This window comes from Phoca vitulina, unplaced genomic scaffold (genome assembly GCF_004348235.1).
Source record: "Phoca vitulina isolate PV1807 unplaced genomic scaffold, GSC_HSeal_1.0 scaffold65, whole genome shotgun sequence".
In the NCBI taxonomy this organism is placed as follows: domain Eukaryota; kingdom Metazoa; phylum Chordata; class Mammalia; order Carnivora; family Phocidae; genus Phoca; species Phoca vitulina.
The window spans coordinates 1471206-1496499 of NW_022589768.1; the positions used below are offsets into that span (position 1 = coordinate 1471206).

General features: G+C 60.6%; 1 protein-coding gene across 1 annotated transcript; it reads left to right on the forward strand.

Moving 5' to 3' along the window:
• Nucleotides 1–24853, forward strand: FAH (fumarylacetoacetate hydrolase). The gene is made up of 14 exons (XM_032391866.1): nucleotides 1–170; nucleotides 4073–4183; nucleotides 4827–4948; nucleotides 5394–5443; nucleotides 7788–7878; nucleotides 10477–10574; nucleotides 10683–10735; nucleotides 13128–13227; nucleotides 13954–14084; nucleotides 15376–15451; nucleotides 17239–17285; nucleotides 19098–19199; nucleotides 19901–20018; nucleotides 24619–24853. The coding sequence occupies exons 1-14, from the start codon at nucleotides 90–92 to the stop codon at nucleotides 24696–24698; spliced, it is 1260 nt and encodes a 419-aa protein (XP_032247757.1). The 5' UTR covers nucleotides 1–89; the 3' UTR covers nucleotides 24699–24853.
• Nucleotides 24854–25294: the final 441 nt, after the last annotated feature.

The following is a 25294-nucleotide window of genomic DNA, read 5'->3' on the forward strand; positions in this document are numbered from 1 at the left end:
GCCTTGGGGTCGGGAGCTGAACTAGCTGGAGCGCGATCCTGCCTGACCCAGCCGAGTGCAGCCCGCGGCCCTGCTCCTTACTGGCCAGCATGTCCTTCGTCGCGGTGGCCGAGGATTCTGACTTCCCCATCCACAACCTGCCCTACGGCGTCTTTTCCACCCCAGGCAACGTGAGCTGCTGCGCTCGGCCTCCGGGCGGGGACGGGAGGGTGCCCCCTCCGCTGGGACCCCCGCCCCAATCCCCGAAACCCGTGGCCAGTACCCACCAGGCAGGACGCCGGCCTGTGGTTCCCCTGCTGGATGCGCCCCGCGGAGGCCCCCGGGGTCACTGGGGGGCCGTGTTTCCCCTGCTGGACGCGCCCCGCGGAGGCGGCCCCTCCCCCCAGGTCACTGGGGGCAGGGGGAGTGAGATAGGGGCGGTTGGAGGCTTTGGGGCTGTCTGTGGAGGAGCCCGTGGTGCCCAGTGTATGTGGGTCCGAATCCCGCCTGGTAACTTTCTAGATGTGCACGTAATTGAGCCTCTGGGCCTCAGTTTGGGCGGGTTCGTGTGGGATGAAACAGAACCTGCAGCTGTCTCTCCCAGGCAAGCAGAGCAAGTCCGATTATTGAGTTGTTTTTTTTAAGATTTTAATTTTTTTTTTTTTGCACGCGCGTGTGAGAGAGAGAAAGAGAGAGCACGCGCTCAAGCAGGAGCTGGGGGAGGGGCAGAGGGAGAGGGAGAAGCAGCTTCCGCCTGGTCTCCCTGCTTCCTCAAGTCATTGGGGTTTCCTGCCCCCGAGACACTATGTTATGGCTGCTTGTTCATCTCGCAGGTTAGACCTTAACACTAGGACCGGGGAATGCTGAGGACCTCAACATTTTTAGTAGCTTGGAGGGATGAGCACGTTTGCTGGCCTTGAGCTGTGGGCTCGGAGAGGTCAAGTTAATCTGCCTCCAGCTAGAAGTCTTTCAGCTCGTGGGGGGGCTCCCAGGCATTCCCTTGCTCCTCGGAAGAAGCCCTTTGGACAGAAAAAGGAGCTTTCACTTAGTAAGTGTAGTCTGCCCCTTCCCCCATGGCGGATCTTTGACCCCCAAGTGGCTGGACTTGTGTGGGCCTGCCTGCCGCATGTGCCTTGGTCTACGAGAGCCAACGTGTGGTTTCACAACGGCCAGGCCTGAGCAAACACTGCGAGGACACAGGAAGTTAACTCTCAGTCCCCTGGAGGGACAGGAATACAATGAGGCAGGTTAACCCTTGACCTGTGTTAGCCAAGCTCTGCCCAAGCCCCAAGGCTGGTGAGTCCAGGACTCTGGAATGAGTGCCCCTTGGAGGGTGGCTGGTGGCCTTTGGACCCCAGGCCCCTGCTGCTGGCAAGTTGGAATGTGCAGGGACAGCCACTGGGGAGGCCTGGACACAGAGCCCCTTCCCGTGGCTCTCTGAAAAGCACACAGCCCCTCGGGCTTTCCGGAAGGCTCAGGGCGTGGGTGTGGGAACAGGCCTCATCCTAAGCTGTCCTGCCCTCAGTGGACACGGCAGGGTCACCACGGCCTCTCTCTCCCCTGCACACCAGCAGCCAGCTCTTCATAATGTGGGTGGAACACTAGTGAATCAATCCCGTCATTACTTCATGCATTCTTTTATTCAGGGAATGCCTAAGAACCCCAACTCTGGGCCATACTCTGGGAGGGGGTCGGGGATCGAAGACACACGAGACACCCTCCCCCCATCTCGGGGTGCTCACGGATTGGCAGAACGCAGGAGGCTTTGTCTGTGAAGACGGGGATCATGGCCTTGGCGATGGGGGTGCCGCCCGCGGTGGTCTGCAGCCGATGGCCAAGTTGTTAGAGTCCCTGTAGTCTGGCCCTGCCTCTGCCTGCTGCCGTCTGCTCTTTCCAGCCACACGGGCTGCTGTTCAGTTTCTGGAACATTCTAAGAGCCTTTTTCCGCCTCAGGACCTTAGCACGTATTGTTTCTTCTGTCTGGAATACTCTTCCTTCCACTCTGTGCAGGCCTAATTCCCTCTCACTCTCCAGGACTCGGAGACACATCCCTTAAGCACCCTCACTGAACGAGCTCCCCGCTGCACCCAGCCACACCCACTGCCTGTCGCCGCACCCTGTGCCCATGTCTTTGCATCCCGACGGCCCACACCAATCCCTCCTCTGTCCCCGGTGCTTTAGCGGCCGTCGTGTCCTGCTGGCGTGGAGAAGAGGCTTCGTAGTTGTTTTTGTCTGAATGGATGTCTGCCCTGTGTCTGGCCTCGTGATAAGAGATTTACAGATATTAATTGAACTCCCACAGCAAACCTGCTGTTACGTTATTGTCCCCATTTCATGGAGGAGGAAACTGAGGCTCAGAACGGCTAAGAACCCCGCCGCAGGTCTCCCAGCCAGTCAGGACAGAACTGGGGCTGGACCCCACGTGGGAGAGCTTCCAAACCCCGTGCTGGGAGCGGGGTAAAGCTTTCCTCTGGACAGCTGTCTATCAGATACGACCCGGAGGCAATGCACATGCATTCCCTTACAGTCAGACCAGTGGGGTATCTCTTCCAAATTTGTCTCCCTCACGTTAGGCAGGGGACCCTGAGCCCTCAGAGGACTAGGGACGCGTCCCAAGGGACAGGATGGTGAGTGACAGAGCGGGTGGGGACTCAGGGGTCCTGGATCCCAGCCAGGAGCCCCTTCCCATCTAGCACTGAAAAATTCAGCTCGCCGAATTTATTGTTTTTATTTTTTATTTTTTTAAAGATTTCATTTTTAAGCAATCTCCACACCCAACATGGAACTCGAACTCACAACCCCGAGATCAAGAGTCACACGTTCTACCGATGAAGCCAGCCAAGCGCCCTTAAAGTAGACAGACCCCTGTTTTTTGGGGTCCTGGGGTCACAGCTGGGCGCACAAGGGCAGCTTCTGGGCTTTGCTTACAGCTGGGGAAGCTGGCCCCAAGCTCGTCCCTAGGTCTTGGAGGTTGCTCAGTGGCGTTGGCTCCTTCCTACCTTCAATGGGCCTGGAGGCCAGGGTCAGAAAAGGGCTCCAGGGTCTGCCCTGCACACCCCGTGGGGGAGGCCACTGGGGTCCAGGTGCTCATCAGTTGTGTCCGTTTCCATTTACCGGAGGGGGAGACTGAGGCCCAAGGAGTCAGCAGTGCCTCGGGGAAGGAGTAGCCAGGTCCCCCAGGCAGGGCCGGATGAGGGTGTGGCTCTGGTCTGCCCCGGTCCCTGAGCCCGACGTGCACCGGGAGATGGCCACCTCCTCTTAGCCTGCTGAAATGAGCAGCCAGCGGGGAGAAGGCCAGCCTGTCATCCCACCTCTAGGCTCTCTGGAGCTGAGATGGCAAAGCTGGTCACCCGGAAGAGCTGGGAGCTCGACTCAGGGCAGGACTCCCGAAGGTCGGGTCTCTGGTTCTTCGCTAACCAGCAAAGCTCAGGGTCTTGGAGCGAAGGCCAGGAATCAGAGCTGATGCTGGGATTTTATGTCGTGGCAAGGAACTCCCCTGCACGTTCTGAGCTGCGTGGCTTCGTGGTCCCTCATGACCTGAGCTCTGCCCTGTTTGAGCCAGAGCAGGCCTCATTCATCCAAGCCCCTGGCCCTCAGCACTGTGCCTGGGGTGCTCTCTGCTCTGCTGTGCAAAGAAATTCCCCCGAGGGAAGGCCTAGGTCAATTCTGGGAAATAATCCAGCGGCTCGGTGAGGTGGTGAGCTCCTCATCACCAGAGGCATTCAAGCAGTACCTGAGGAACTTCTCTGGGGACTTTGCCTCCATAAGGCGCTTGGACTAGGCCACTTGCACCTTCTCCTTTCCAAGGGATGTTGGATTTATTTCCCATGCAGCGAATATAGATTCTTTTCTTGTCCTAGAAGCAGAGAGGGTCCCAGGTTCTGCCGGGGCAGAGATCCCCGGGGCAATCTCAGTCCACAGGGAGACAAAGGGAGTTGGGGTCAGGTGCTAAGGATCCAGTTCTTCAGTCCCTCTCCTTAGAGGGCCATCTAAAGGGGGGACCCACGGGCTCTTCACTAGACAGATTTTTCGGGTAAAGAACCAAGGCTGGCCAAGGCCTTCCCCAGTGCTGACCATGCCGTCTCCCTCGCAGCCAAGGCCGAGGATCGGCGTGGCCATTGGCGACCAGATCCTGGACCTCAGTGTCATTAAGCACCTCTTCACCGGGCCTGTCCTCTCCAAACACCAGGATGTCTTCGATCAGGTAGGACTCCGTGACACGGCGTGTCTACTGGATTTGTTACAAATGCCACCAGCTGGGAGTCAGCCTGAAGTCCATGTCCCTGTGGGATGGACGTGGCGCTGTGATGTCACCTCCCGTTCCGTGGGTCAGGACGGAGGACGGTGTTTATCGAGGATCTCCTGTGTGCCGGGAGTTCCACACGCGTCTCCCATCTGGTCCTCACAACGGCCATCTGGCGCAGGACTCGGATCCTCAGTAGATGGTGGGGATCTCATCTGAAATGAGCCACGATTCCCCCGCGTCACGTGGCTACAAGTATCGGAGCCCCTAGGCCACGGTGCTGCCCCTGTCCCACCACCACGGCTAAGAACCTCACAGCCTAGCTGGAGGGATGCGTGGGGACTGAGCCGCCACGGATGGAGGGTGTGCTTCTGTGGCAGGAAGGCAGCCCCCTCCAGCGGCACCCCAGGCCCCGTGTCCCCAGCAGCACCCCACACAGTGGCTCCCAGCCTCTGCCGACCGCGGGCAAACCTGGGGGTGGGGGGTGACGCTTTCCCAGCTCCAGGGGCAGAGAGAAAGTCCTGGCAGTGCGAGGGCTCGGAGGTGGCCAGCCTCTCTCCCCGGCCTCTCGCATGTGCCGTCTGCCCTCTCTGTCCCCGTGTAGCCCACTCTCAACAGCTTCATGGGCCTGGGCCAGGCTGCCTGGAAGGAGGCGAGAGCATTCTTGCAGAACCTGCTGTCCACCAGCCACGCCAGGCTCCGAGACGACACAGAGCTTCGGAGACGGTGAGGGGCACGCGGACGTGGGCGGGTGGCGAGGGGACAGTGCGGTGGTCAGGGCCATTCTGAGCCACGGCTTGGCTGCCTCCGTCTCCTCCAGCCCCTGCCTCCGCTGCGTATTGGTGGTGGGGCTCTGGGCCGACGGGGAGGACCCGTGTGCCCCGACTGGAGGGTCCCCGCTGGGTCCAGCCCACTCCTCATCAGCACCTTCGTGTCCGTGTCTGGTTTCCAGAGAAGGAGTAATTTGGCCCGTTTTCTAGGGAGGAAAGTAGGAGCAGGGAGGAGGCATCGTGGCTCCTGTGGGTACAGGCCCTCCCCGGGGTGGCCCCCTGCAGCCCAGCCCGGCCGCGGGCCAGCCCGAGACCGTGAGCAGGGCCTGAGCCTGCAGTGGGCGACCAGAGCAGGGACCCCGCTTCGTGCTTGACCTTGAAGCCCCGGTTCTGTGTTGCAGTGCGTTCACTGCCCAGGCTTCTGCTGTGATGCACCTGCCGGCCGCCATAGGTACGTACGGTCCCTGTACCCGAGGAGCTCAGTGGGCCACGACGCCTGGCGGGTGCCGGGGGCCTGCTGCCTGCCGGTGGGGGCAGCAGGGCGGGGTTCTGGGCGCTAGCCCCTGCGCTCCACGGACCCAGGCCAGTCCGAAGGCCAGAGCCCTCGCTGGGTGGTTGCCGGCTGCTGGGATTTGCAGTCGGCGCTGGAGCCCTTCACAGCAAGTCGCTCTGTCCGCGAGGCTGCAGGACGTGCTCCCAGCTCATCTGTGAGTCTGAGGCGGGGGTGTGAGGAGAGAGGGTCCTAGAGAGCCCCCGTCTGAACCCTCGGCAGGGAGTCTGATGGGAGTTTCAACCAGCAAGTTGCAGCTGTGCAAACTCCTTAGCTGAAGCAGAGGGAGGCCCTGCACCCTTGTCTCCCAGCCCCGGGGTGCTGGTGCACCTTGCGCTCAGAGGCTTCCGGAATCCGGGGCTGCGGGGCCCTGGCGGGGCTTGTGCTGGGTTCTGCGGCCTGCATCCTTCCTGGTGGAGAATGTCCTTCCAAAGGACGGGGACAGGGGGACAGGGGCACGAGTCGGGACTTACTCCGTCCTAGGGTTTGAGGGTTAAAGCAGCTGACGTGTGCAGAGCACAGAGCTCCGGTCAAACTGCGCGTGTCCTAAGAAGCCCCCTCCCCACAGGGCGCACCCCCCCATTGTGGGACACTGTCTGGAGAGTTTGGGGCCGTCTGAGGACTGGTGCAGCCCGGCCCCCCGGCCCGGTCCTGAAACACCAGCCCCTCGGCCCCTGCGCCCACTCCAGGCGACCACTGTCCGTCCGTCTCTAGTCTTACCTCTTCTAGAAGCTTCATGGAGAGAGAATCACACTGTGCATAAGCCTTCGTGTCCCTCCTAACTGGCATGTCCCCCCAATACCACCCTTACTCTTTCCCTTATGTTTCTTGTAACCTATGTTTTTTATTAAGGAAAAATAAGCTTTTAAAAGGTTAAGGCGGTCTTATAAACATGTCTTTAAATTGTGGTAAATTACACATAACATAAAATTTACCATCTGAACGATTTTGGCATACGATTCAGTGGCATCGGGTACACGACACTGTCGCGCCTGTCAGCGCGAGCTTCTGGACCCACGCACCTGCCCCCGGGGGTGGGGGGCTCCCTGTCTGCACCTCGCGCCCCCGCCACCCTTCCCAGCCCCTTGCCAGCGACCACGATGCAGACTTATGCACATGTATTGAAGATGGACAAGCGGTGGGAACTCTGAGGTGACCCTTTGTGACCAGCTGTGTGGTGGGCTCCTGCCAGGGGCCTGGGGTCTCCCTGCCGAATGTGCGGCCCCGAGTTCCTCCGTCCGGAGTGGGTGCTGGAGTGATACACACCTGCCCCACTCCTCGTGGTTTAGGAGACACCATCTTACAGTTTTTTGAAGGACTATTATGTGAAAAAGATTCGATCTTTGAGTCTGTTGAGTTGGAATACCCACAGCAGGGCCACAGGGACCCCCACACGGGCAAGGGGGCACTTCTATTTGGGGCCCACTGTATGCTGGGCATTAGGATAAGTACTTTATTGATTTATTTATTAAAGATCTATCTTTAAGTAATCTCTACCCCCGACGTGGGGCTTGAACTCATGGCCCTGAGATCACGAGTCGTACTCCCCCTCCCCGAGCCAGCCAGACGCCCCCCGTGATCCGCACTTTATTTTGTTATTTCCTGCCCTGTAAGGCTCTGCCCCTGAGTGTGACCTTTCCTGTTCCTGGTTACGGATTTCTTCTTCCCAAGCATCCCTCAGCTCTTACCTCTGGGATCGGGACCGTGAAGGCCGTGCGCCCCCCACTCCACCTCCAGGCCCGTAGCACCTATGTCCTCCTCCCCCGCCTCCCCCCACCCTCCTCTCCTCCCCTCCTCCTCCTCTTCCTCCTGGAGCAGTCCTGCCAGAGAGAGTGGGGGGAAGGGCCTCAAAGTGTTGCCAGGATTTGGACCCAGACAAGTGCGGGAGAGAAGCCGTGCAGGTGGCAGGTGCAGCTTAAGCACAGGCGTGGAGAGCAGAGCCCTGGGTCGGGCGTGCTGAGGTGGGAGCCCCGGGAAGGGGAGGGGTCCGCGGTCTATTTCAGACAGTCTTGGCTCCTCGTTCCTTATTTGTTTCTCAGAGGAGAGTTCTCAAAACAAATTGTGAGTGAGGCTCGATTGTGTTGCGTTTGCATCGCGCCGAGGGGTGCGCTCGCGGGACCGGGCATGGCCGAGACGCCTGCACGCTTGCCGCCTCCTCCGGCTCCGGTTGGTCCCCGTCCCTGAGACCGGCCCGCCCTGTGCTGGGCAGCTGCCACCGCGGGGATCTCTCGTGTCTCCCCTGCAGGTGACTACACGGACTTCTACTCCTCCCGGCAGCACGCCACCAACGTGGGGATCATGTTCCGCGGCAAGGAGAACGCGTTGATGCCGAATTGGTATGTTGGGGCCCAGAGTGTGATCAGTGATTCCTTTCCCAGCAGCACGTTTCCCCAGGGTCGAGAGACCGGGGCGGGGGGAGGGGGGACCCCCATGCCTGTGATCCACTACTTCCGGAAACAGAGGGACCGCCCCTCTGTCCCTCAAGCCCCTTCGTCCAGAGAACAGGGGTTGGAGTTCGTCCTCGAGCGTGTACGGTCCTTCTAGGCTCCTTCCTTCGTGAGCCGTGTCTTCCTGCTCTGTGGGCACGCCTCGAATCCTAGCCTTCTCCGTGCCTGGAACTTTCTGGTGCCTGAGAATCCTCAAGTGCGCCCGTGCTCTTTATCAAAGTGCAGTCAGCGCACAGCGTGAGCCGTTTCTGGGATCCGCACAGGGGCTCGTGGGTCTCCAAGCCTGTGACCACCCTTAGCCCCGTTTCACGGGAGCAAAAACAGGCCGAGGAGGGTTGACTTGCCCGCGGACAGACAGGGCCAGAGGCGGCTCCTAATTCCCAGGTCGAGGATCCTTGAGCCCGGATCCTTGCCCTTTTGTTCCGTGTTGTCCGCTGGATGTGGTGGTTACTCAGAACACGGCAGCAGGCACGGAGCCCAGGCCGGGGAATGTCTGTGAGGATCAAGACGAGGAAGGCGGAGGGAAAGAGACAGCAGGTTAATGACCCAGAGAAGTGAGGCCACAAGGCCAAGGTTGCAGAGCAGGGCGGGGGAGTCGGGGAGAGCAGGTGCGCAGACAGACCAGGCTCTGCCCCGTGCAGGCAGGTGAGAGCAACAGCTGCTCTCCGGACGTTTGAGGCGAGGGGGCCCACGCTGTGCCTTTCTCACTCTCTGCGTATATCCTTTATTATACAGGGGATGCGTGCACGTTGTGATTGAGCCGGGCTCGCCCTCCGGGGCCCCCCCGAGTCCCTCCTCCCGGGGCCCAAACTCGTGTCCTTTTCCATATTCTTTCGCAGACATTCCAGCTTCTCTGTGCCGACCCTGCTCCCTTACTAATTTGAAAGAATGTTTTATATGTAATAGAAATGGACCCTCTGCTGTCGTGCATCGTAAATACTTTCTCTCAGCGTGGCATCTTTTTACTTTGCTCTCTTTCCCCATACAGAAGCTTTACACAAAGTCAAACATGTCCATCATTTTTTTAAATGACATTGGCTTTCATGTCATCCTGAGGCTTTTTCGAGCCCAAGAACTTGAAGACGGTCTTTGTGCTTTGCCCCTAGCACTTCCATAGCCTCACTTTGTGCAGAGGTAGACGTGTACCCCGCCTGGAAGTTCCCCGCCCGCGTGACGGGAGGTGTGGGTCTGGACCCGTCTCCTGGACGCCCGTATGATTGTTCTAAACCAGGGGCTCGTGACGACAGAAATGAATACCTCAGGGCTCGGGGGGCCGGAGCCTGGGGCGAGGTTCCAGCCGGGCTGCGCTCCCTCTGAGCCTCCAGGGGACAGTCTGTGCCCTTGCTTCTCCAGCTCCTGGAGGCTGCAGGCAACCCCGGGCCTGACTCCCGGGCCTCCTGTGTCACTGGATTTAGGGCTCCCCTGGATGATCCTGGATGACCTCATCTCACGACACTTAACGCAGACCCTTTCCCACAATAAGGTCACCTTCCCATTTTCTGGGGGACGGGACGTGGACAAAATCTTTCGGGGAGCCCACTGTAAGGTCTGCCTCGTGCAGACATGAGCAGTCTGTCCGTCACGTGCTGCGCTGTGACCTACGCTCAGGGCTCAGATCGCTTGGCTGTCCATTCCTAGCGCACCAGACTATTTTAAATCGCTTTACTATGTGTTTTGGTATTTGGGAGCACTTTCCTTTTTCACTTCCTCTGCTGCTCCTCTGTCTTAGAGACCGAGCTGTTGGCAGTGTTCCCGCTGCCCCGCGCAGCTCTGCCGTCAGACCGGCCGGGTCGGACGCCCAGGGCCAGCGTGCCACACCGGGTGACCTCAGCCAAGGCCTGGACGCTCTCCTCTCTGCGCCGGGCTGAGTTTGTGCCAGCACCCTCGGGGGGGAGGGTCCGGGAAGAGTCTGAAGAGGGACCCTGCGTGGTGCCGGCCTGTTCTGAGCGCGGTGTGTGCGTGGAGACCGTTACTGTTCCCCGTGGGGGGCGGCGTCGGCACCACGCTGGTGCTGGGCACCAGGATGGGGACACCCCTGTGAGGTGCCCAGCTCTGCGGCACCAAGTGCGCTCACACTGGGGTGCACCCGTCAGCACCATCCACCCCCAGAACTTTCTCATGTTGGACAGCTGACGCTCTGTCCCCGTTTAGCCCAGCTTGCCAGGCCCCTGCCCCGGCTCTGTCCGCGACAGCGCAGAAGCAGGGTCGTGCTGGTCTTTCTGAGCTGGGCACGTGGTGTCGCTGAGGCCCGCCGGGTCAGGGCGTGGGCCGGTGCTTCCACCTTAGCGCTCGCCGGGTGGCCCTCGTGCATGGTGTGTTAGACCCCACTTTGCTTATCCCTTTGCCCGTGGATGGATGCTTGGGACTACCTTTTGGTTTTGGAACCATGTGTATATGTGTGGACTCCTTTTTGTTTTTAATTTTGAAAACTGTAGAAATTCATTTTGCGGCGTGTAACGGTCGGGCGTGCTTCCTCCCCTTTCTCAGGCTGCACATTCCCGTGGGCTACCACGGCCGCGCCTCCTCCGTCGTGGTGTCCGGCACCCCGATCCGCAGGCCCATGGGGCAGATGAGCCCCGATGACTGTAAGTGGCCCCAGCGCCCAGGCCTCCCTGGTCCCCGCTCTGTGTGCCCACGCGGCCGGTTCCGGGGCCGGGCACCCACCACAGCCTCTCTCTCCCGCCCGCTTGCAGCTAAGCCTCCTGTCTATGGCGCCTGCAAGCTGTTGGACATGGAGCTGGAGATGGTAAGCCAGGCCGCTCTCTGTGCGGGCGTCCCGCGGGAGCGCTCCCCGGAAGGGCTGCCCAGGCTCCCCGCCCGGCCGTCCCAGGGACGGTCCATCCTCACACGGCTTCCGTGTTTGTGAACTTGCTAAGAGCTAACCGGTAACTCCCCCGCAGCACCCCAGAGCTTGCAGGGGTCACGGGCGGGCGCACAGAGTGGCAGAGAATCAGAGTCCCCAGTGTGTGTGCCACGCTCTGCCTTCTTGGTCCAGCTCAGACTGGACACGTGCTCTTCTCACTACTGAAAGCCACCTGGTGTTGTATCCTTTTTTTTTTTTTTTTTTTTTTTTTAAGATTTTATTTATTTGACAGAGAGAGAGAGCACAAGCAGGGGGAGGGGCAGTGGGAGAGGGAGAAGCAGGCTCCCCCACTGAGCAGGGAGCCCCATGCGGGGCTCGATCCCAGGACCCCGGGATCATGACCTGAGCTGAAGGCAGACACTTAACGACTGAGCCCCCCAGGCGCCCCTTGTTTTGTATCTTTGTGCTTCTTTAGGGGGTGCCTTCGCTGTCTCAGTTACCCCTTGAGTGTAGTGCCGTAGCATCATCTGATGTTCGTGACGCGCCCTCCGGAGAACACGTCCGTGCTGGACAGGCCGGCGCTCATGCGTCCGTGTTCCTGAGTCCACAGTAGACGTTGGACAAGGTGCCCTTAGACAGGAACGCACACGAAACAAGGTTAGGTATTGATTGGCTATGTAGGCCCTGTACTTTCCGTAGGAGCCGAGCACCTGCTAATCCCGCGTGTGTGTAGGTTCTATATCAATAGACTGTGCATGACACGGGTCACCTGTCCCAGCCCCCCTGCAGCTGTGGTCGGGCCCACGTAATCTCAGAACCGCGGCTGTTTTAGGCCTCCACAGGTTTTTTAATTAAGCTTTTCATTTTGAGATGCTTGTAGAGTGACATGAGGTCCTAAGAAATAACATGGAGAGATCCCCAACACCCCCCCGATACTCTGCCCCAGGGGTAGCGTCCTGCACGGCGGTACCTACCATCGCTTCACCCCCAGGATGCTGACATTCATCCCTGAGGACCCCTCACGCTGCAGGGCTGTGCATTTTACCAGGGACACTGAACTCTGGGAAGTCCCCGAGGCAGGGGGACGAAGACATTGAGAGGGGGAGGAGCTGAACTGGACGGAGGACTCTGGTGCAGCTCGCTGGGTGGTCAGAGGGTGGGCAGCGGAGCCAGGCCCAGTGGGGGGAAGTGCAGACAGGTAGGTGGTGGGGGGCTTCCCACCATCAGCACCCGTGGGTTTAGGTGATGTCCCAGGGAGCTCTGAGTGTCTCCTTGTGGCAGGTGGAGGAGAAGGGGTTGTCGGCCACCTGGTAGGGCCATGACACTGGGAAGCCAGGGCTGGTTGGAGGCAGGCTGGAGCTCCCTGTCCCTCCAGTCCTGCCCTATGATTCTTGGGGTTCCATCCAGAGGCAAGAACGTGTGGGCACTTCCAAATAACAAGGCCTTCCCAGCCAGCCCTCTGTTTCCTGCAGTGAGGGTGCCACACAGACCCCAAGAGGAGGTCTGCCAGCCCAGAGGCCCTGGAGCGGGGCCGTCTGCAGGCCGATTGTCCTGTTGGGGGTGGACAGCAAGCCGAGTAGAGGCAGAAAAGCAGTGTGCAGAGAGACGGTGCGGGGTGGGGAGCGCAGATGATCTGCACTTGATGTGATTCTATAGAGATTGGTGCCCGTGGGTTTTTTTTTTTTTAATTTTGATTAAAAGATTTGCAGTGTTTAAACACTGTCACAGAACAAATCAAACTGTGACAGGTTTTGCAAATGTCATGGCTGATTCTGTGTGTGCCTGACAGTTATTTTCCCCATTTCTTCCTGCGAGGATGTTTCGGGATTCTGCTGGTTCCCGAGCACCATGTTGGTGACGTCTCCCCGCAGAGGGGGAGGGTTCCGGGTGGGGGTGCGGGACATGCCCCCTCTGGCCCTCCTGGCTGCATTATGGATCCAGGCAGGCTTCTGATTTTTCATGACACAAGTACACACCCAGATATTTCTGGCTCCCATAAGCCCGGCGTAGCTGTCAGATCCTGAAATGCAGCGTGTGGGGTGTGTGCGGGGGTGCAAGGGAAGGAGCAGAGTGGCCTGGGGCTTGCTGAGGGAGGGAGTGGGGCTGCCACGGGGTTGGAGTGGTCCGGAGGCCGTGGGTGGCGCCGGCATCCTGCCTCTCCCCGCTCTCCCGAGGTGACCCGCTGCCCGCTCGAGCGCATTCATGACTTAGAATTGGATTCGTAGCCTGGCCAGGTCCCCAGTGGCAGTCCTGGTCCCTGGCCCGGGTTTGGAAATGCCCGACCTCTGCCCTCCAGCCCAGTGCCCCGATTCTAATCAACTTTCCCCCACGTCAGGCTTTCTTTGTAGGCCCTGGGAACAACTTTGGAGAGCCGATCCCCATTTCCAGGGCCCACGAGCACATTTTTGGAATGGTTCTTATGAACGACTGGAGCGGTAATTATTGGGGTGTGGGCGTGCTGAGGCCGGGCTCGCGGTGCCCCCTGCTCTCGCTGAAGACTGGGTGTTGGGGCCCCTGTCTCAGAAGCCGTGGATGGTTTCGGGATCTGGTGCTGGCCGGAGGTGGGGAGCGCGGCTCGGGCGTCACGCAGACCTCTCAGCTCTGAGTCCTGGGCCAGTGACCTCCCCGTTCCAATCTCCTGTGTTCCTGTAAGTCAGCCAGGGACAAGGCTGTCATCACAGCTGACGTCTGTGAGCACCCACAAGGTCTGCTAACCTTAGTATCCCCCTTTCACAGGTGAGGAACTGAGGCACAGAGAGATTGCCGTTATTGCTGAGCTGAGATTTCAAACTAAAGCAGCTCAGTGTCCCAGCGGCTCCCGACCCCTACGCCTCATGTCTGAGTGCTGGGAAGTGTCTGCCCTCCCCCGCCAGGGGGAGGATGAGCTTCCAGCCCCTTCCTGGGGGAATGCCTGCCTGCCCTTTGGTCATCCTTCTCTTTGCTGTAACCTGGCACAGTGACCTCAAAGGACCTCTGTCCTTGGCCCTGAATGCTGTTGCCTGTGGTCCCCGTGGTCCCCATGGTCCCCGTGGTTCCGGGCAGCCTGGCCGGGGTCAGGGCTCCATGCAGGACGGCGGTGCTCCTCGGTGGAGGGGAGGACGGAGCCTTGGGGCGAGGCCCTGGGCAGCCTTTGTAAACCCTGCTCGGCCCTTCTCTTGCAGCTCGGGACATTCAGAAGTGGGAGTATGTTCCTCTTGGGCCGTTCCTTGGCAAGAGTTTTGGAACCACCATCTCTCCGTGGGTGGTGCCCATGGAGGCCCTCATGCCCTTTGCCGTGCCCAACCCAGAGCAGGTAAGCGTTCCCTCGGCGGGAAGCTGCACCCGGGCCCTGTGCTTCTGTGGCCGCTTGCCCACCGGCTATCCACGCTGTCTGCATCTGCAGGGAAGCTCCATGCCTCCCGCCTGCCCGTGTGCTGGGGGGCCCCCTGCAGTGGCCTCAGGCAGGCCTGGCACCAATCATTCTGCCTGTGCTTTCCCTGCTCCCCGCCCATCTCTTGGGGGAAAACGCAGAATTCTGTACCCTTCAGAATCCTCTGAGGCCAGCTGGCAGGAAGAGAAGGGGTCCTGGCCAATGCCACCACGTTGCACAACTTCGCCAAGTTCTGTTCTGTGCGGGGGCGCCCCCTGGAGCCCAACTGGTAGAATGCAGCCTGGAGCCAGGCGACAGGGGTTCCTGGTCCCAGCACCCTTTCCAGGGGCTCTGGCCTTGTGCCCTCTCCGGCGTGGGCCCGCGGCAGCCCCCTGCTCTTCCCCGGCGCTCTGTGCCCCTGCTTCCTGGGTCTCCCCGAGGCCTGCAATGCTCTCAGCCCTTTGCCGTCCACCCAACACCCTCCTGGGGCGCCTGGATCCACGCTGCCCCCCCACGCTCATGTCTGCTCTGCTCAAAGCACGCTTGGAGCCTTTCCCTGCGAGCCGATGCCTCACGAAGAGGCACCCTCATTCCTCCTTGCGGGCCGTGCTGCACCCCTCCCGCCCCTCCACACCGCCCTGTCATGGGAGACCTCCTGTCTGCCTTCCCGGGAGCCAGACCTTCCCAAACACCTGCCCTGTGGGGTCTTCACAATGCTTACTACCTCTGCCTGTTACTTATTTGATGTTTTCCTTTAAAGCAGCTCCCGTTTTTAAACTCAAGTAATGTATTTAGAAAAGGAAGGTTTTTTGTTTGTTAGTTTGTTTTTACTTCATATCCCCACTGGTGTCACTAGCCACCAAGTTAATCCTAAAAAGAAACACGGAAGCGTTACAATCACCGCAGCTCACTGGTGTGTTGCCCACTGGCGTGGGCTGCCGCGTGCACTCCGTGGCCTGGCCGTGGGGCTGCCTCCACGGGGCCTGCACCGACGGGGCTGCGCGTCCCTGCTCCCTGGCTTTCTGGGGCACCTCTGATCTGACCCCTGTGCCCTTGAGCTGCGGATGCTCCTCCCCCGGCTTCTCCCCAGCCTGGTCCCTACTGTGCGGGGAGCTCCTTCTGCCTGGGGCTGGGGGCCCCTGTGTGGGGTGGGGGGAGCAGGTGCTGGTGCTCTGGGGGCCCCCGGGCCAGCGCCATCTGCCAGCCACCCCTGTGCTGTGCTCTGCCCTCACAGGACCCCAGGCCCCTGCCGTATCTCCGCCACGACCAGCCCTACTCATTCGACATCAGCCTCTCCGTCACCCTGAAAGGTACTGTCGTGGCGTCGGGGGGTGTGTCCAGGGCCCCGGTGGGCACAGGTGGCCAGGGCCGTTGCCCGATCGCCCCTGAGCTCGGGGGGTGGGGGCGGTGAGAGGGCGTCACCTGCTGTGGCCATGGAGCTGCGGGGGTCCTGCAAAGGGAAAGAGGGGGACAGGATGCCCTTTGCTCGGAGGACACCACAGAAGCGCCCGGGACGTTCGCAGCCTGTCACTGCGCTCTCCACTCTCTGGGCCAGAAAGCACGGAGTCCGGGTCCTCCCTCTTCTGCCGGAATCCCCTCGTCGGCCCCCAGCCAGCGTCTGCCCAGCCTCCGCTCGCACACACCAGTGAGCCCTCCCTCCTGTGCCCCATGTTCCATCCGGGGCCTGTTGGAAAGCCTGGCTCTGCTCTCCGGGGCCACACAGTCGTGCCCCACACCCCACCCTGGGTCGGCCCGGGAGCCTCGCACACAGGGCCCACGTGCCCCGGAGGCTCTTCAGCTTGACTCTGTTAATAAGCCCACAGGGCGTTAGTGTAAAGAATGTGGCTCCGCAGGCCGTGGCCGGGGTCCCCCCGCCCCCGCTCAGCTGTGGGGGCTCCGCGGGCCGTGGCTGAGCCTGCCTGTGCCCCAGTGTGTCATCTGTAAAATGGGCCGGTAATGGCACTGACCTGAAGGTGTGGTCGTGAGGGTTAAGGAGGTGGACTCTGTAAAGGTCTAGAGCAGAGCTGGTCCCTAGGAAGAGGCTGGTGTCATTTCCGTTCCTCGTGGGGGCCCTTGGGGCTGGGGGAGGGTTTGCCAGGGGGCCGCACTCAGACCCCTGGCCCCACTCTGGCCTGGGTCTCTCTCCTCCTCTTGGCCGGTGTATGCCCTGCCCGCTCCAGCGTCCCCGCCCTTCATGGAGGTGGTTCCGCTACAGAAGGGGACAGAGCTGTCACCGCGGGAGCAGGATGCCCCACAGAGGAAGGGGCTTTAGGAAATGTCCCACAGCTGCAGCATCGTGTCCTCTGGAGATCTGTGGCGGCCCCGTCCTTTCATTTATACACTGTGTGAAAATGAAGCTCAGAGAGGACAAGGGGTTCACCCCAAGTCGCTTCGGGGGCTACTGGCCAGGCTGAGAGGAAACCTGGTGTCATTGGATCTGGGCTGGTCTCCTCCTACACAGACCCTCCTGGGGGCCCACTTCTGTCTTAGGTTCATCTGCCTGCCTGGAAACATCCCGGGGAATGTCCCATTGGGGAAGGGACGGGATTATCAAGAAGGCGCGGTGTCCGGAGACGTAGAAAGACCTAGAAGGGGAGGACTGAGAGCAGGATTGGCTTCCAAGACCCCCTCCCCTCCCCAGTCCCGAGCGTGCCGTTCTGACGGCCCCAGTGGGGATCTGGGTGACAGGTGTGGGCCGGAGCCGGCGTGGGGACCCTGACCTGACCTGGGGCCAAGGAGCACACCTGTCCTTGTGGCCTCGGAGGGGAAGCCAGGGCCAAGGATTCTGAGGGAGCAAAGGGCTTTCTGGGTGTGAGCACGGTGGGGAAACGGAACAGCAGTGGCCTGGTGCCTTGCCTGTTTATGATAAATACCACTGAAGTACATCGTAAACCGGACGCTGCCCGTCTGGGGGAGGGGCGGGTAGGTTTCGACGTGCGCACTGTCTCAGGTGATCACCTCGGTGCAGATCCCCAGCTCCGATGTGCTGTGAGCTCACTGCTTCACGGGCCACACGACCGTTTCCCTTACAAGTGTTCCCCCCCCCCCTTCTTGATCCATGAAGTCCCCTTGTCGATGCTACTTGTGTTTCCAACAGGAGAAGGAATGCGTCAGGCAGCCACTATCTGCGAGTCCAATTTTAAGGTGAGCTTTGCAGCCGGGCAGGCTGCCTCTTGAAGTGCGGGACTCGGCGTCAGCCTCCCGGCCAGAACAGGACACTTGCAGCCATTCTGGGATACTGTGGTGGCTCGGTGCGCGGGCCTGGAGCTTCTGTGGCCCTGTTCCTTTCCAGAGAGGCCACGAGGCCACAGGGATCCCTCCAGATGCAGGCTGCATAGACGTGACCGGTGATTTCCTTGGGGGACCAATTGATGTTCCTATAAGGGTCTAGTCTCTGGCTGCTTCTGTCCTGGCGGGGCATGGATTGATCCGAGTGACTTAACGTTTGATTTAACTGAGCTTCTCATTGCACCCTAACACACACAGAGGAAAAGCACAAATTCTAAATTAACTTTCACAAAGTCAACGTCCCTGCGTGGCCAGCAGCGGGGCCGGGGAATGGAGATTTGCAGGGCCTCCACGGCCCCCCACTGTCCCCCTCCAGTCACGTCGTCGCCACCCCCTCCCCCTGCAAGGGGGACCTCTCTTCGTGTGGCCTGCACGAAATTGGTCTGTTCTTCGGTTTTACGGAAATGGAAGGGTGCAGTGTGTGCTCCCCTCCCTCCACCTTCCTTTGCTCCGCGCTGCGGCCCTGCGGTCCGGCCGTGTGCTGGTCCTAGCGGGGCTTCATTCTTGTCTCGGAGACGTGCCACTGCTGGTTCTCCGCTCTTGGTGGACGTGTGCGTTGTTCCCATTTGCGGCGAGTCTGGACTCCCTGGGAACAATCCAGTACACATCCTGGTGCACACACGGGCACTTTCCAGTTGGCTGTGTATCCAGGAGCGCAGTCGCTGGGCCCTTTGCTCAGAGCACTTACGTCTATATACTCAGCCCAGAAGGGCTTCCAGACACTTTCCCGAGGAGCTCGAGCCAGCCCGTACGCAGCCCAGAGCCCGCCAGCATCCTGGCTGCCCGACCGCTCGCTCCACGTCCTGGCCGGCTCGGCTGCCGTGCGCCTTCTCCCTTTAGCTGCTCAGGGTGCGGTGGTTTGCGTCTCGCCTCCCCCCGCCGACCAGGCACCTTTTCATGTGTTTACTGAACCTGTGAGCATCCTCTGGATCAACGTAGTCCTGTTTCCTCTAGTCTCCCTTCTAACTGGACGTTGTTCTGGGCTCCTTAGGCGGCTAAGGAATCAGGGGGCCTCCTCGACGGGGCTCTTGGGCAAGAACACGTTTCTAAGTTCTCCTGCGTCTAGACATGTGGCTCCGGGAGTGGCAGATCTAAGAAGCTGTGGGCTTGGAGAGGCGTGGGCTGGCACTGCATCTGAGCATCTTGGTGACCCCGTGGTCCTTGGCCCCCTTCCCCAGGTGGAGCTCCCTTCATGCTCCTTCGTTCCTGGGCCTGCCTGACGTCCTGTTTGCTCTGTGCTTCAAGGCCCAGGGAGGTGGGGTGGGCCCGGGGTCGGGGTCAGGGGATGCCAGTGAGCTCTTTGCTCACAAGAAGCCTCTGCTTGATGAGGTCTAAAGCATGCCAACTCAGGACCTACGGGTGTTCATAAGGCAGCGTGTGATTGCGGACAGAGGTGCAGGTTGCAGACTGAGCATCTGAGCAGGGAGAAGGTCTGCCTTCTTGGGAAGGCAGGTTAGGGAGCCTGAAGGAGCTGGGGAGCCCAGGCCAGTGCACAGCTGGGGGTGGGGAGGACCCCAGGAGGACAGCCTGTGGTTGCTGTGAGTGACCGAGGCGAGCTGGCACCGGGAGAGAGCCCAGGGGGGGCTGTCTACCACGAGTGGCTGTGTGAGCTGCAACCGGGAGGCTGGGGTGAGCCACCTTCCCTGTCCTCTGCGTCCCCGCCTGCAGTACATGTACTGGACGATGCTTCAGCAGCTGACCCACCACACCGTCAATGGCTGCAACCTTCGCCCAGGGGACCTGTTGGCTTCTGGAACCATCAGTGGGCCGGTGAGTCTCCCCTGGCCTTGGGTGCTGCCCACGTAGACAGCCTACTCCGCACACAGACACGAGGGCCCTGAGTGCGTCCTGCAGAAGGGACTTCCCCCCTGGGGCGGGTGCATCTGGCAACTCTTCCTTCTTACAGCTTCGTCCAGTGGGGGGTGCACGGGGCCTTCCTTTCCAGGTCCAGACCTAGAGACACTGTCAGATGGGAGGCTGCATCTGTCTGCTCGGGGGACAGGGTGATGTGGGGGGCGTCAGGGAGGGCCATGGTGTCTGGTGTCACCGGCTCCCATGCACCCTCCTGGGACGAGGTGACCCCCCTGCTGTGCCCCCTGCACCCCATGCCACCCTAAGCCCATGGGAGAGTCGTAGAACCTTAGGGGATGGTGACTTTGGGAGGGTGCACGTGCTAGTCACTTCCTGCAAGGTCCTGACCGCAGCCTGTGGGTCGGTGGGAAATCTCTTCCCAGTGGGAGGGTATCAGGCATGGCGGTGTCTGGGTACGCTGCAGCCCCCGGGGCGGGCAGGGGCCTGGACGTGCTGCCCCAGCACTGCCTGAGTCCCAAACAGCGCGAGCGGGGCCCGGCGCAGAGTCCCCCCCGTCCCTGCCCAGGGCTCCTCGGCTTTGCCAGGCGTCCGCCCTGCAGCCGACACGCTCACCAAGATGGAAGCGCATGTGAGGACTTCTTCCCCTTCCTGTGCCGAAGGAGCCAGAGAGCTTTGGCAGCATGTTGGAGCTGTCGTGGAGGGGGACAAAGGCCATTGAGCTGGGGCACGGACACACCAGGAAGTTCCTGCTGGATGGTGATGAAGTCGTCATAACAGGTGAGGGCAGCCAGGCCCGGTGGACTCCGCGCGTCCCCCGCTCGCCTGCGCGCCCTGTTCTGGCCAAGAAGCCGTCTGTGCGATCTCGTCCCCACTCTGGCATTCCCGGGCCCCCCGTGTCTGCTTGAGGCCCTCCGCCCCAGCCGTGGCCGCCGGGCACTGTGAAGCTCAGTCCCTGGGACCGGGAAGACCCCCGGAGTCTGCTCTGTCTCCCTCCTTCCCGAGCGAGGCTGTGGAGTAGCGGCAGGCTCCCGTAGTCCTGGTGCCGGGACCCCGTGGCCTGTGACCGGGCTGAGCCAGGCCACTCTGCCCGCCGGATGTCCTCACTCAAGCGGAAGACACCGCGACGGCCAGAGGCAGACCCGAGTCCACCCCCAGATCCCTCTGGCCGTGTGACCCTCAGCGAGTCATTGACCCTCTCAGACTTGGGTGCCTCATCTTTATTTATTTATGTTTTAAAAGATTTTATTTATTTATTTGAGAGAGAGAGAGAGAGCGTGGGGGGGGGGGGAGGAGCAGAGGTTTTTTGTTTTTTAAAGATTTAATTTTTAAATTTTATTTATTTAAGATTTTATTTATAGGTTCCTCATCTTTAAAATGGAGTTAATGATACAGAACTTATCCTCACGGCATGGTTGTAAGGATGAGGGGAGCCGGTTTATTCCTTCATTTTCTTTTTTTTTTTTTTTTTTAATTTATTTGAAAGAGAGAGAACGAGAGGGAGGAGGGTCAGAGGGAGAAGCCGACACCCCACTGAGCGGGGAGCCCAATGTGGGGCTCGATCCCAGGACCCTGGGATCCTGACCTGAGCTGAAGGCAGACACTTAACGACTGAGCCACCCAGGAGCCTCTATTCCTTCATTCTCACGCACCTGCTGCGAGTCCCATTCTGGGGTTCCAGTCGTGAACAAGACAAATGCAGGGTCTGGTCTTCGGGAGCACCTGGCAGGGTTAAATCTCTTGCCTGGGGTCTCGCTACCCGTAGGCACTGAAACCGAGGTCCCCACCCGGGCAGCTTCTCGTCAGGCCCCCGACTCTGAACCCCCTGTTTTCCTACCATCATTGTGCATCTCTCCAGGCCCGCGTTTCAGAACCCTCGAGTGCGGGCCAGTGGGCACGCCTGCCCCAGTCCTCCTTGCTCACAGCCCCCTGTGTCACGTTGTCACCTGCTTCCTTGGCCCCGTCCTCGTGCCTCTGTTTCCTCTGTGCATGGGCACAGCCTGCTGAGCAGCCTTTCCGAGCCTCACGCCCCCCCCGTGTAGCTGCGCACCCCAAGCGGCCACCCCTCCAAGGGGGGACTGCCATCCTGTGCCCGGCCCCGCTGTCCGTCCTGCCATGGGCACCTGGAGACCACCCTTCGGGTCTGCATTCCCGTCGCTCGTCCTGGCCCCCTGGGGCTCTTGCGTCAATGCGCCCCGATTCGGGGCCGCCCGTGGGGCCTGCGGACTTGGGTGGCGCTCAGCCCCAGTAGCGCCCGGGCTGGTTGCTCGCGCAGCGGGGCCTTGAAAGCACCGCATTCTGGTTAAGCGTGTGCGCGTCTGTTTCCCGACGTGGCGCACAGCTTGGATTCCTTCCTCGGGCTGCTATCACCACGGCCACGGATTTGCTGGCTTAAAACAACCGAGGTTCATTCTCTGCCAGTTCTGTGGGGCAGAAGTCTGAAACCCCGGCGTCGGCAGGGCGCCCTCCTCCTGGGGGCTCTTGGGGAGGACGGCCCCTGGCCGCCGCATCCCTGTGGCCTCTCCTGCCGTCCTCACGCAGATTCTTCCGCTGCTGCCTGTCTCGGTGGCACACTCGCGACGGCCTTTAGGGCCCGCCAGCGTCATCCCCCATCTAAGACCCCTAACTTACTCGGGTTCCAGGGCCGAGGGCCTGAGCTCTCTGCGGTCATTGTTCAGCCGATTGCACGGCGCTTGCAGGGCAAGCTCCGGCCCCCCGTGTCTGCAGGCTGACTCTGTGCAGCCACACTGTAGGAGTCGGGCGGTTGTTGGCTCATTAAGGAAGTGGAGCTGGTAGAGATGGTGCGGGCAGAGCTCAGGCGCTCACCGTCCCCACGGCCCTGTCACGGCCTAATTCCCGCTTCGCTGGGGTTTACTGAGAACCGGCCAGGGGCCAACGTGTTGTAGTGCGTTCGCCGCCCTGCCTCCATCTTACGCTCACAGGAGCCCCTGGCCAAGGACTCATTGCCCCGATTTCCAGAGCAGAGAGCTCAGGTTGACAGCGGGTGGCTTCCTTGCTAGGATCACGCTTGGGGGAAGCCAGGGTGCAGCTCAGGTCCTCCCTGTGGCTGTGGTCCTCTCCGTGCTTGTGGTCCTCTCTGTGGTCGTGGTCCTCTCTGTGGTCGTGGTCCTCTTCGTGCTCATGGTCCTCTCTGTGCTCCTGATCCTCTCCGTGCTCATGGTCCTCTCTGTGCTCCTGATCCTCTCTGTGGTCGTGGTCCTCTCTGTGTTCATGGTCCTCTTTGTGCTCGTGGTCCTCTCTGTGCTCCTGATCCTCTCCGTGGTCATGGTCCTCTCCATGCTCGTGGTCCTCTCTGTGCTCGTGGTCCTCTCCGTGGCCGTGGTCCTCTCTCTGCTCGTGGTCCTCTCTGTGCTTGTCCTCTCCGTGGTCCTGGTCCTCTCCATGCTTGGGTCCCCTCCATGGTTGTGGTCCTCTCTGTGTTCTTAGTCCTCTCCGTGCTTATGGTCCTCTCTGTGGCCGTGGTCCTCTCTGTGCTCATGGCCCTCTCTGTGGCCATGGTCCTTTCTGTGCTCATTGCCCTCTCTGTGGCCAGTCTTATTTCCAGGGTTTCTGTGGTGCTTGCGGACCCGGTGCAGGCCCTCGGCCCTCCTTGAGCGCCTGGAACATCAAGCCCCGAAGCGTTTTCAGAAGTTCTGGCTGGGGCGGGAGCTGGGATGGGGAGGATGGAATTCCGGCTTCAGCTCCCTGTCCCTGCCCCGGGGCCCCCACCTAGCCGTTCCAGGCTGGGCAGCGGTCCAGGGCCGGGGGCAGAAGAGACTGGTGCTCAGGCCTCACGTGTGACCATGGCACCTGAGCCACAGTCGGCGGGAGAAGCCACATGGGATGTGTGAGGTCCACTCGCGTTCTTGATTTGATCCAGAGGGTCCTTGAGAGACACTCGTTTGTTTCCTTGTTCTTATGAGTGATGCTCACCACACGTCCTTCCCATCACACATCCCGGCCCTCCCAGCGTTCCCTGGAGTGTGGGAAGAGTGCAGCACCTACACCAGTTAGGGTCCTCAGAGAAACAGAAACGAGAAGATATGTATGTATAGAGAGAGATTTATTTTAAGGAATTGGCTCATGTGAGGCCGTTACTGGTGGTTTGTGCGTGCCTTGTCGGGAAGGAGCTCTGGAGGCCAGGCAGAGACACTCCGGGAGAGGCAGTCCCTCGGGTCCACAGAGCGAATGTTGGCACGGGAGGAGGACAATGGGAATAGGTTGGTGGAATTCTCCGGAGCCAGGACGGAGGATTACAATTGGGCGGTAGGAGAGGTGTGGGTTACATATTAATAAAGAGATAAAGAAGAGGGACTTTCACGGAACTCCGGGGAGTGGGTGCAGGGGAGACCCCACTGCGGGCACCTGTGGGAGGGGGCGCGAGCGGGGGGAAGGGGTGGGAGGGGGGAACCCGGGCCGCTGAGTGCGGTGCCTGCCACCACCCCGCGGGGCAGCGGGCCCTGCTGAGCGGCCCTCGGCCTCTGTGGTCCTGTCCCCGTTCCCCTCCTGCCGACACCCCCCCCACCTGCTCTGGCCTCCACGAGGCCTGGGGCCCCGGGGGAGCGATGCCGTCTGAGGGGCCTGGGCCGAGGCTGACACTCCCAAGTCTGCGCGTTTCCATCCACCTTCTCTCGGGCCACCCCCGGGCTCTTTAAGACCTACCTGTAACTGTCACTGTCTTGCTGGAAACTCCTCCGTGAGCCTCAGTGGCCTCAGAATAAGGCTCAAAGTCCTTAACACGGTTCCTCCGAGCTCTCTGTAAGCAGCCTCTCTGGGGCCCATGCGGCGGCTTCGCGGAACGAACGCAGCACACACGCCCCTCGCCTGGGCCTCCGTGCCCGCGCAATGCCGTTCCCTCGGTGCCCTCCTGGCGAACTCCTACCCACCCTTCAAATCCCAGCCCAGACGCTCCCGCCTTCCTGCTCCGGCTCCTCCGCGCTGGCCTCTCGGAACCGCGCACACTGCGCCCTCTGACTCCGGGCGGGCCAGGCCTTCCCGCTAGCCAGACCCCCCGCCCCGCCTGTAGAAGTGGAATCGGAGGCCGAAGCTCACGCTGGTTGAACGTTAGGCATTTGTGGAACTCAGGCAGTGTGGGCTCTGCGAGTTAGCAGACCTGGGCTTTGAACCCAAGCCCCCTCGGGGAGGGGTGACCCCCGTCAGGAAAGCCATGGAGCCTGTGCTTCTGAGGGCCCCTGACGGCAGGACACGCCTGGAGTCCCTCTCGGTCCCCCTGTGGCTCTGCTCAGCTTCTGGGGACGGTGGTTCTTCTGTTCAAGACACGTCTTCATCGTTCCTGCGTAGGGTCCGGCGGACAGGGCTCGGGCTATGCTTCCTGTGAGCCCGGCAGCCTCGTGGCCAACCCTGTCCTTCTCTGTCCCAGGCCACTGCCAGGGGGACGGGTACCGCGTCGGCTTTGGCCAGTGTGCTGGAAAAGTGCTGCCCGCTCTCTTGCCCGCGTGACCTCTGCGTTGCTGGACATGAGGAGCTCCCCGCCCCCGCCTGGGACGTCAGCGGTCGTCTGTGGGGCTGTGGGCCTGGTTCTTCATCAGGGGTAAATAAAGCCGGTGTGCTCGGCCTTCACGCTCTACGCCCCGTGCTGTCGCCGTGTGTGAGGTCCACTCGCGTTCTTGATTTGATCCAGAGGGTCCTTGAGAGACACTCGTTTGTTTCCTTGTTCTTATGAGTGATGCTCACCACATGTCCTTCCCATCACACATCCCGGCCCTCCCAGCGTCCCTGGAGTGTGGGAAGAGTGCAGCACCTACACCAGTTAGGGTCCTCAGAGAAACAGAAACGAGAAGATATGTATGTATAGAGAGAGATTTATTTTAAGGAATTGGCTCATGTGATTGTGGAGGCTGGCAAATCCAAAATTTGCAGGGTGGGCCCGTAGGCTGGAGACCCAGGGAAGAGTTGCAGTTTGAGTCTGAAGGTGGTGTGCTGCGGAATTCCCTCCTCCTCCGGGGAGATCAGGCCTTTTTCTCGTAAGGCCTTCAACTGATTAGATGAGGCCCACACATTTTGGGAAGGTAATCTGCTTTACTCAAAGTCCACTC

What these genes read in the sequence shown, in the direction of transcription:
- FAH (XM_032391866.1), top strand. Translation starts at nt 90, where the DNA reads ATGTCCTTCGTCGCGGTGGCCGAGGATTCTGACTTCCCCATCCACAAC. An exon ending in TCTTATGAACGACTGGAGCG is followed by an intron (nt 13,228 to 13,953) that starts GTAATTATTGGG and finishes CTTCTCTTGCAG; the next exon opens with CTCGGGACATTCAGAAGTGG. An exon ending in TGATGAAGTCGTCATAACAG is followed by an intron (nt 20,019 to 24,618) that starts GTGAGGGCAGCC and finishes TCTCTGTCCCAG; the next exon opens with GCCACTGCCAGGGGGACGGG.